This window comes from Galeopterus variegatus, unplaced genomic scaffold, assembly GCF_000696425.1.
Source record: "Galeopterus variegatus unplaced genomic scaffold, G_variegatus-3.0.2 Scaffold7112, whole genome shotgun sequence".
NCBI lineage: Eukaryota > Metazoa > Chordata > Mammalia > Dermoptera > Cynocephalidae > Galeopterus > Galeopterus variegatus.
In genome coordinates, this window is record NW_007733223.1 from 82,432 (window position 1) to 93,358 (window position 10,927).

The window sequence follows — 10,927 nt, forward strand, 5'->3', positions numbered from 1 at the left end:
GGAGAAATGGTGAAGGGTCTATGGGAATTCTCTGTATTACTTTGCAACTTTTCTGTAAGTCTAAAATTATTCCAAAATAAAAAAATTGATTAACAAAGGGAGAGTCACACAGGCTTGTATTGTATCCAAGGCATCTTTGGCTGCCAGAATCTTTTTGTTCCAGAAGAATTCAGGTTCCTACCAAGCTGCTTTGCTCTGAGAGCTCTGTCTGTGGCCTACAGTCCCCCCACACATAGAGACCCCTACCTGGCCTCCTGAGGTTTACAGGGATTATCTAAACCAAGCCTGGGTGTAGCTGATCGCCCCTGCGTTCTGCTCTGGGAATCAGAGAAGTAGGCACACCCTGCCTCTGCTGCAGCTGGGCCAGCTTCTCAGAGACCCCACAGCTCCCATGCCCTCCAGCACCTCCTTTTTTTGAAATCTATATCCTTTATCTAACACATACCCTGCCTTCTCAGCATCCCCTTCCAGTCAAGAATAGCAAGGATATGGCTCAGGAGTGAGGTCCGGGGCTGTGTAGGTGTAAGGAGAGGTGTAAGGGTCTGACAGTGGCAACATTGAGCTCATAATTAAACAAGATGCACAAAATCTGCACCCTCTCTCACCCTTGACCTCATTGCTAGTGGCCCCGGTGGGAGGAGCTGGCCAGATGGCATCAGGAGCATGCTGCCAGACACTGCCTTCTCTCGGGTCCTGCAAGTCTTCCTAGGTGCAAGGCCTTCCCTGACCGAAAGCGCCTGGGGAGAAGGGGCTGAGCCCAGGGTGACCACGTGCCTCTCCTCCGTTCAGGCTCCACTTCCTGGTGTTCGACACGGAGGAGGTGCATGACGTGCTGCGCATCTGGGATGGGCCCGTGGACAGCGGGGTCCTGCTGAAGGAGCTGAGCGGCCCCACCCTGCCCAAGGACCTGCACAGCACCTTCAACTCAGTCGTTCTGCAGTTCAGCACCGACTTCTTCACCAGCAAGCAGGGCTTTGCCATTCAGTTCTCAGGTCTGTGCTCACCCGCTGCCAGCCCCCTCTCCATCTGTCCTGCCATTGGACACCCACCTCCCTGATTCCCTCCTTGCCTCCATCTCTCCATTCATGTGAAGATATTTATTGAGCACCTGCTATGTGCCTGGTACCTGATTAGTGCTTATTCAAATATCCGTGCTGAGCTTACTCTGATGGGGAAAACAGGCAGGTTAATAGACACTTACATACAAACTGGTAAGTATCTGGATGGAGAAATATAGGCTACAATGGTCACCTTGGAGCATCAAGGAAGATGTTCCAGAAAAGGAGATATCCAAGCTCAGACCTGAGGGGTAAGTAGGAATAGAAGTTACTCAAGAAAAGAAAGTATTTCAAGAGGGGAGTGGTTATCTATGACACAGAAAAGTGCAACTGAGTAGGACTTTGGAGATCGGTGGACCCCTATGAAATGGAAAAAAGAGAAAAGAGCATCCTAAGTGCAAAGAACACATGAACAAGCACAGAAGCAGGAAAGTGGAGGGCTGTCCCTTGTGGTTGAAGCATGGGAGTGTGGAGGGACGCAGGGGAGACACAAGTCAACCATGCTTTGGGGCATAGTTATAAACGAGCTGATACAACTTGCCCATGCTCAGGTTCTCTGTTTAGTGTGGGTCTCAGTAAGGACTGGAAGCCAAACACTAGTAATCTAAATTCAATTAATTACGTACTGCAGTAGCCAACTATGGAGGAGAGTGACAACGGGCTACCCAAAGTGGGCAGTGCTTAAACATTCAAGTCCCAATATTAGATGATTTATATGATTGGTCTCCCCAATCGTATGATGCCTCTCCCCGGAATGCATCATCTCTCCTCCTCTGAAGTGCCTCTCCATCATTCCTCCCCTGAGCAAGAGCCGCTGCCCTGGCTTCTGCTTACATCTATTCCACAGCAGCTATCTATCATTATCACCATCTCCTTTCTCCACTGTGGGGGAGGGGAGTTCCGTGGGGATTCCGGGGCAAGCCCGTGTGGCACCTGTGCTGTGGCTTTACCCACACACTCTCCCCCAGTTGGTGTATCAGCCCAGGGTGGTTACCGTACATTCCTGGTATCTGTGAGGCTGTAACAGCGTTGCAAATCCTACTTCTAGCTCTTTTATGCATCTGTCTTCTCTGTGGAGATGAGCATTTAGCAGTGTGGGGGCAGATGAGGGTCTACAGGGTCATATTCCTCTATACTTATTAACTTGCCCACTTAACACTTGTGCAGGCTTTCAGCCTAGTATTTTCCATCTGTTCCCAGGAGTTCCACAGAATATTAATTGGTATTGCAAGAAAAAGAGGTTTGCGTGATTAAGTAATGTCGGGAAAGTACTTAGGTGTAGGCAGGCCTAAAGAAATTATCTGTAATGTGGGACCTCTGAGAACATTTAGTATGCTAATGAATATAAATTCAAAAGGTGTCTGGTAGGTCACAATTTCCAAACATATTTGACCATGGATGACTTTTTTTGAGGCCATCTCAAGAGCCTGGCATTTCATGCAGCAAACTTTGGAAATTGCTGGGATGAGCAGTGGAAGGGTCTCCCAGAGCAGCAAGGAGGGTAGAATGCTGGAGACGTGGCTCAGCCCACTCTCTGGGGAAAGGAGTGTTATGAATAATTAAAACCAGCCATGTATTTTCTCCAACTGTGCCCAACTGATTGGTATGGCTTTTAAAAAAAAAAAAAAGTCCATAATTGTACTGACAAATTCCCCCACAAATTTGCATTATCTGACCTCCACTGCGTCCTCAGTGCAGCCACGTGGGACAGAGTCCCTGGGTGCTTTCCTGCGGCTGTGCCTTCACTCAGGCTGCTTTGTCATGCATTGCCCAGCTTGGAGAAGTCCTGTTCATCCTTCAAGGCTCATCTCAGATGTCACTGCCTCCTAATCACCCCATTCAGAATAAACTGCTAAAGCGTGTGGCACCTCCAGCACTTTCCTTCTATTTCTTCAGCACATTGTCAATGTCAGACATTCTGCCTTGTCTTGGAGCTGGTCTCCTACTTGCCATCCCACCAAAGCTCTTGGAGGGTCAGGGCCACATGGCCCTCGGACTCCCCCATAGCGTATGCATGCAGCAAGTGCTCACTCACTGCTTAGTGAACAAATGGGCACGTGAAGATGTGAACACATGAATGGACAGTTTTCTCTAACACGAGGGTCTCCCTGGGCAAGCTGCCCTGAGCATTGCTTAAGCCCACAGAGAATGGAGCAGTCAAAGCTACCTAGCCTGGGCTCCAGAAAGGCCATGACAACCCGGCCCAGTGTTCTAGACATAACCGAGGTTTGGGAAAGGTCACCTTTCCTGTTGCTGTCATTGGTTAGCAAATACCAGGACTACTCTAGGGAGGAGAGAATGGCTCACCCCATGTTAACTTTATAGTGTGTGTTTGACAGGGAATTGTACAGAAATGCCAGAGACGATTAGTGCAGCCTTGGCTTTATTAAGTAAACATGACTGTGTAACATCTAACATCCTGTCTGTACCACATGGATCCAGCCTTTCCCTGGGGGCTTTGCCAAGCAGCTCAAATTCAGGAGCACTCAAGAGAGAAAGTGAGAACAAAAAAGGTGAGCAGGAAGCAGAATCGCAGCCATCTATTGAGCGGGCACCACACTAAGCACTCCACTACATCGTTTCTTATAATTTCACAAAAACATTAAGGTATGGGCACCATTATTAATCTGTGTTGCAGATGTGGGCTCTGAGCTTTCTCATACAAGGTCATCTAGCTCATAAGTAGCAGAGTCTGGATCAAAACCAATATGTCTGATTCCCAAACCTAGGCTCTTAATCATTGCACTCTATTGCCTCCTCTATAAATAATCTTTCCGAGTATGGTCAGAACAGTGAGCTATTTTTCTTCTAAGGAATCATTTACATGTGTACAGTGCACTGTAAAGAGAGAGATGAAAGCTAAGTCTGTTTTTAATTGAGAAGGAAAAATATTGATTCTTATTTGACTTCATAAATAAATTCAGGAGGTGTCAGCTGGTGATGATTTGTTCGTTCATTCATCTATTCAACAAATATTTACTGAGCACTATTGTGTACTGCGTACTGTTCTAAGCCCTGGGGATACAGTTGGGAGAAAAACAGCCAAGGTCCCTGTTCTAGAGATACAGGAGTGGTATACAGTAAAGAGGCAAACAAATAAATTAGCAAGATTACTGCACATTGTGCTGTGAAAAGAACAAAACAGGAGAATATGATGAAATTGTTGGAAGGGGGTTAAGGGAGGATTCCAGAAGAAGGTGATCAAAGAGGCCTGTCTGAGGAGGTAATATTAGAGCTAAAACTGAATGACAAGATAGAGCTGGCATGGGAAGGTCTGCAGCAGGTGCAAAGGCCCTGGGGGGAGAAAGGGAAGGGGGAATTGAGCGTGCAGCGTTGGAAGACTTTACAAACGTGTCTGGAGCATAGTGATAGCAGATTGTTGATGGTGTTAATTATAAAAGCTGGATAAAGGCAAAAGAGAGGTTTTAAAATGTAATCTCAAAAGACAAGTGCTTAAGATAGGATGCCATATACCAGGAGTTGGCAAACCTTTTCTGTAAGAGACTAGTTAGTAAATATTTCAGGCTTTGTGGGCCATATAGTCTCTGTCATAATAACTCAGCTCCAGCATGAAAGCAGCCGTACACAATATGTAAACAAACTCACTGTGTTTCAATAAAACTTTATTTACAGAAATAGGTATAGAGCCAGATTGGGCCGTGGGCCGTAGTTTGTCATATACTGCCTTAGGTGTCATTGAGTATAAAGTATTAGATCCTATAACTCCAGACTTGTCCACACAATCCTAGATCTCATAGTTTGTGACATTAGTATGTACAGTGCCATACACTGGTGCTTCTCAGACTTCTCCACTGAAATCCTCTTCATAGCAGAAGAGAATGGGTGCACATCCCCAGGAGGCCTGGAGGGCGTAGCAAGCACAAAATCTCTTTGAGGCTTCATGTTTTTGCTTAAAAACTCATGTGAATTTCACTTTCTACTTAATAAAGTTTGGGGTTTTAGTGTAGAAGTAATTTTTCCCAAAATTTTTTAGAAAAACATTGCAAGTAAATCCCATGGACTCCAGGACCTCTCGCCTCTGGGGTCTGCCAAATGACGTGTATGACATGGCTGGGGACCAGGCCCTGCTGTCAGCTCCGGGCTGTGGAGGCAGCTGGGGTCATTGCAGCTGTCTCAGAATCCTTTCTCTGGACTTGCTCTTACGCCGTTTCCTCTGGTGCATTTCCTCAGGCCGTATGTGTTCATTCATTCACTCACTCAGCTCCCCTTTATTCCTTCCTTCCACCATTCATTCAGTGTTCACTTTTAAAACACCTGCTCTGTGTTAGGCCAGGTTAGGTACTAGACCACAAACATCTCCTAAATTCCTGAGCTTTTTGATTTTTAATGCATCTCAGCTACTTATGTTTGTTTTGAACTCTGCTCTGCCACTTGCTACAAATACCAGGCTTTCCCTTGAACATGTTTTCAGTCTCATGGATCCTTGGTCGTTTGCCATGCAAGAGAGAGCACGGTCTTCACCCAATTTCAGTAACTGCCTGCATCTTCACAAGCACTGCCCAGCATTCAGGCGGGCCAACTCCCAGACTCCTTCTGATTGAGTACGCAGAGTTTTTACTTAATTATCTTGTCGCTCCCTTATCCTGATCATGTTAGTTACATTACCCAAAATCGCAAAGCTTTGTCCATGTAACAATGCTTGTATTCTTAAATCAAACTGAACTCAACTCTACAGTCCTAACAATGCAATCATGCTTAACTCAGGACAGGTTGACAACGGTAATGGGGAAGGCACTGGGAGAAGGGTGGTGGTGACATCAGTGAGAGTGACAGTGTGTGATCACAAGTGGCGATGGAGGCAGAGACAGTAAGGGGGTGAGAACAGTGGCTCTGTTGCTGCAGCTGATGGTGGCAGGCAATGGTGGTCACAGCAGTAGCACTGGTGAAAATATCAGTGAGGATGACAAGCTGGGAGCCTCGCTGTCTGGCAGACACCTAGACAACCTCACTCCCTCTTCTGTTTCCTTATCCCAGTGTCCACAGCAACATCCTGCAATGACCCTGGCGTGCCGCAGAATGGGAGCCGGAGTGGCGACAGTTGGGAAGCGGGTGACTCCACGGTGTTCCAGTGTGACCCTGGCTATGCACTGCAGGGAAGTGCAGAGATCAGCTGTGTGAAGATCGAGAACAGATTCTTCTGGCAGCCCAGCCCACCAACGTGCATCGGTACAAAGCAACTGCCGGGTGCACGCTGCCCTCTGTTCTCAACGGTTGTGTGCTCCAGACCCCTGCACACGAGGGGCAGCTGCATCTGAAGCCTGGGGCCAGGAGAATTGGAACAGCTAAAAGTTGTAGAAAACCCAAAGTTTACCCTTCTTTCCCTGCATGTGGGGGCACACACACTCACATTCACACTTTCACACCCTATACACACACAACACTACAAATCTTCACTTGCTAAAATGGTCCCAAAGATTTTCAAGCCCAGCAGGTATGTCTCTTTCTCTACAGCCCAGGCTGTATAGATTGGAAGGGGGACGATGGGTCACCTTGGGTGGTAAGTATCAACAGTTTCCAAAATGACCCTTCAATTACCTGAAGCTCTAGAAGGGCACCCACAGGCTCAGGGTATAAAGGAAAGAAGCTTTCTCTTCCTCTTCTCAAGGAAACTATTGCTCAAGGGTTTTGGTTCTGTAGAACTCTCCTCAGTCTTGAAATCTTCCCATTTGACAGATGAAGAAACAGAGGCTCTGAGACTAGTCCGAAGTCATGTAGCCTGTAAGGGGTGGGGCCTGAATAGTCCTACTTGAGACTGGAAGGAGGAGGGAACTTGAAGGGAGAGGGGGACAGGAAAGAAAGAGAAATAGATGGAAACTCAGGTGCTCACTACAAAGTGGCTCTTTTTCTCAGGTGAAATAATGAACACATGTGGGTTTTAGAAGAGAGGAGAACCAGTGATCGAGTCCTTACTGTGTGCCACTCCACACTGAACATTTACCTACATAACCTCATGTAACTCCCTATGGCGTGCTGAAATTAGCACCATTTCCTTATTTACACTTGAGGAAACTGAAACTTAGACAAATTTGGATATCTTGCCCCAAATCACAGAGCCAAGATTCACGCCCACACCAGCCTAAATGCAAAGCCTGTCATTTTCCTACCTCCCACGCCTTCTTGCCTGCTGGAGATGGGCTCAGGGGGCTTTGGGAGACATCCCCAGCAGCGGCCTGCGCCTCCTTCCACACACGCCCAATGAGAGGCACTGTCCAGGCATCTGAGGACTGGCCTGTGTCGGTCATGGCTCTGAGGCCTGGCCCTGAAGGTGAGACACTAGATCTATGTGGCAGGAACACACTGAGTGTACAGGGACAGGAGTTTGAGACCTGGGCCCCAGCACCAGCTGGGTTCTTAGCTACCTATTGCGATGTGCAGGAAAGAGTGCGGGGTATTCAAGCAGACACGGCTGGGTTTAGTTTCTGGCTCTGCCATTGACTAGTTCGGTGGCTTTGAGAAAATTGCTTCAACTCTCTGAGCCTCAGTTTCCTCATCTGTGAGGGTAAATATACTTCCCTATGTCATCGTGGGGTGAGGACACCTGACCCTAATCCAGGAAATACTAATTTCCTTCCCTCCTTCCTTCCTTCCTCTCTCCTTCCTCCTTCTCTTCTTTGTTTTCTTTTGTCAAGTTTTTTTTTAGTATAAGATACTGTATTCACTCAAAACTATTATCACTGTAATAACTTAATGCTATAATCAAAAAAATGCAAATTGTCAACTTTTTGGACTCACTTCTCCTTCCTGAGCCAGAATTACATCTGGTCAGGCCCGAATCAGATGACCTCTAAGACCCCTTCCAAATTCAACGTTCTACAAGGCTGTGATTCTTTAGACTTACTGCACAGAGCAGCAGGTCCGGAGACGAGAGCGTCCCAGGTGGAGAAGGATGCTGAGTGTGTTAAGCTGATGGGATCAGTAAATGTGCAGTGAGCGGGGCAGAGAGGTTAATTCAGCTTTCAATGCCCATTCTTCTCCACTCAGCTTCGGGAAACGTTCCTTAGGCAACAAAATAAATATCTTTGTCTCTTCTCTCAAACAAACTGGAAATCCCAGGGACAGGCCCCTAATTTCCAGCTCCCTTGGCAGTCTGCCATGAGTGGATCTAGCTGGCCTTGATAGCCCTTCATTATAGGGAGAAAGCAAAGGAAGAAAACAAATATCAAGTGTCGTCCCCATGGTAGGCACTGGGCTGGACGTTTTAGCTACATTATCGCAATTTAGATCACCATGTGGTGCGTTTAAAGCTCGGGTTCCAGATTCCAACTACCTGGGTTCGAGTCTGCTTCACCACAACAAGCTGTGTGGCCTTAGACAAGTTACTTAACCTCCCTGTGCCTTAATTTCCTCACCAGCAAAATAGGGAAAACAAGAGTACCGCTCATAGGATTGTTTTGAGGAATAAAAAAGATAACACTGTGAAGCACTTAGACCCTGCCTCATTCGTAGTAAATACTGTGTATGTTAGAAGCCATTACCATTGTTATTATTCTTTTTTTTATTTTTTAGAAGAGGAAATGGAGGTTCAGAGAGGCGGATGACCTGCCCAAACTCCCACAGCTAGTGAGTGGCGTTGATGGAATTTCAACTCAGGCCAGTGTGACTTCCAAATCGATTGCCTTTTCACAGCTCTGGCCCCTCAGTATAACCCTCCCACTTCTTGGCCATCTGGGCATCCGTGGTTTAGTAAGCTCTACCATACCCCTCACTGGCCCGAAACAGCTGGTGAAACAGCCCCAGAGTCCATCCATAGTCTTGGGGCACAACTGGCAGAGGGCCACAAAGCCCATGCCAGGGTCCTGGGTGTCTGAGACCAGGGAGCCCTACAAGAGAGCTGTGCCAGGGCAGAGGTCTGGAACCACACAGGTAGCACTTCAGGGGCTGGAGGAAGAGTCACAGGGGCAATCTCAGAAACACCCCAATTCACCCCGTGTGTGGCAGACTTAAGGGAAGAAACCCAAGCTGGCAAAGGGAGGTCAAGCCTGGTAGCCCTTGCCCTGAACGGAGGCATCGTTGTGGCCCTTGGGAAGATTCTCGGTTCTCGCTGACTACAACAGACCCCATCACTAGGCTGACCTGGGCAGGGCCACTCTCTGGAGTGGGCCTTGCAGTCTTGCTTTGGTAAGTTCAGAGTTTTATCCAGCCTGTCCCATTTATCCAACCCGCTGCTCCAGAGAGGGTTCAAAGCAGAAGAGGCGGGTGAGATCGAAGCAGATCGACTCAAGGAAACATCCTCACTCCTAGAAGCTGTTGCAGCTGGGGCTTCAGCCCCACAGGCCAGCAGGAGGAGCAACCCTCACTACCCCACTTCCACCAGTGACTCAGGCAGTGTAGACGAGTGAGAAAACGGCGGACCTGGGAGCCAGACCAGGGCTGGAGTCTCAGAGGGACTCTGGGCAAGTTGCTTCACCTCTCTGGGCCTCACTTTCCTCCTTCATAAATCAGGAAGAATAATCCATAGTTCACTGAGTTGTTAGTGAGATGTAAATGAGATAATGTATCTAAAATGCCGTACGCCATACTGACATGTAACAGGTGCCTGTGTGGGTGTTTCTGGTACACGAGCTTTGGGATATATTTTCCAATGGAAAAAACACAGTCCTCATGACCATTCGGGTTTTATACTCAGCGAGTCAGGGCTTTTATGGCCTGACCTGAAGACCTACCATTTTTTAGAGAGCCTGTCAGGGACTGACAGCCCTGAAGCCTCACCCTGAGTACGAGCCACAGCGTGACACAGTAAAGCTCAGCTCTGTGACCGGCAAGTGCTGCTTCGGGGCTTAGCCACACCTTTTGGCTCCCCACTTGCTGTCCCATCTTGGACTTTGTGGCCACCCCTGAAACAGCTCTCTGGGCTCCTCCTGGGCTCTCCATTTGCTGACTCCACAGCCAGATTCCAATGGTGTCCTGCCAAACCAAGCCACGGTTATAGTCTCAGCCATCTTTCCTTGGTAATGACCCCACACACTTCCCAGCTTCTGCTCTTTCCAGCCTTCATGCCCGAGGAAAACAACAGCCCTGCCATTTAGGGGCAGACCTGGTTCAGGATCTGGGGAAGCTGCTCAGAAGGTGCCTGGGTGAGTGGCTTGGTGCATCACCCAGCCACCTTCCCCTCCTGCCTGCTTGAAAGGCCTGTCATCTCAGGGAAGGCCACCACTGTGGACTAATTGGGGATTTGTAGTATTGCCATGTAGCTGAGGTACACACTCTTGGACGAGGCCTTCTGGAAAGCTGGAAGTTATCTGTGGCCCCAAGTGGGTGCCAAGAGCAGTGGCCATGTGGGTGCCAAGAGCAGTGGCCATGTGGCCCCAAGCGGGTGCCAAGAGCAGGGCCACCACGCTTGGCAGGGGAACGTGGTCGTGTTTTCCACTCCTCCTGACCCCGAGTGCACTGGAACTCACCACACGTACCCAGAAAGTATGCCTGGGAAGCACGTGTGAGGCCGTGGAAGGGCACCATGTATTTCATGTGTCTGAAAGGCAGTGAAGCTCCATTATCAAGTGTTTACACCAAATGCTTTAGCAGACATCTCCAGTAATCTTTACAACCATCCCACAAAGAAGATATTATCTCTTTTTACAGTAGAGAAAGACTGAGATCCAGAGAGGATAGGTATATTCTCTAAGATCATACAGCCAGGAAGTGGCAGAGCCAGGTATTTTTAAAAGTAATTTATTGAGATGAAATGCACATAACGTAAAATTACTCATTTTAAAGTGAACAGTGTCGTTTGGTACCTTCACAATGTTGTGCAAACACTACTGCTGTCTAGTTCCAAAACATCTCCATCTCTCCAGAGTAAAACCCCATCGTTCCGCCCTCTCCTCAGCCCCTAGAGCCAGGTTTTAACT

At 48.0% G+C, this 10,927-nt stretch overlaps 1 protein-coding gene across 1 annotated transcript in view; it reads left to right on the forward strand.

Annotated features, from left to right (window-relative positions):
* LOC103607093 (CUB and sushi domain-containing protein 2) overlaps positions 1–10,927 on the forward strand; it is a gene marked incomplete at its 5' end in the record, with an annotated part of 107,636 nt that overhangs the window by 77,282 nt on the left and 19,427 nt on the right. Inside the window, 2 exons of the mRNA XM_008591645.1 lie at positions 790–992; positions 6,054–6,309. Of these exons, the coding sequence (XP_008589867.1) occupies positions 790–992; positions 6,054–6,309 (459 nt within the window). The remainder of the gene's footprint in view (positions 1–789; positions 993–6,053; positions 6,310–10,927) is intronic.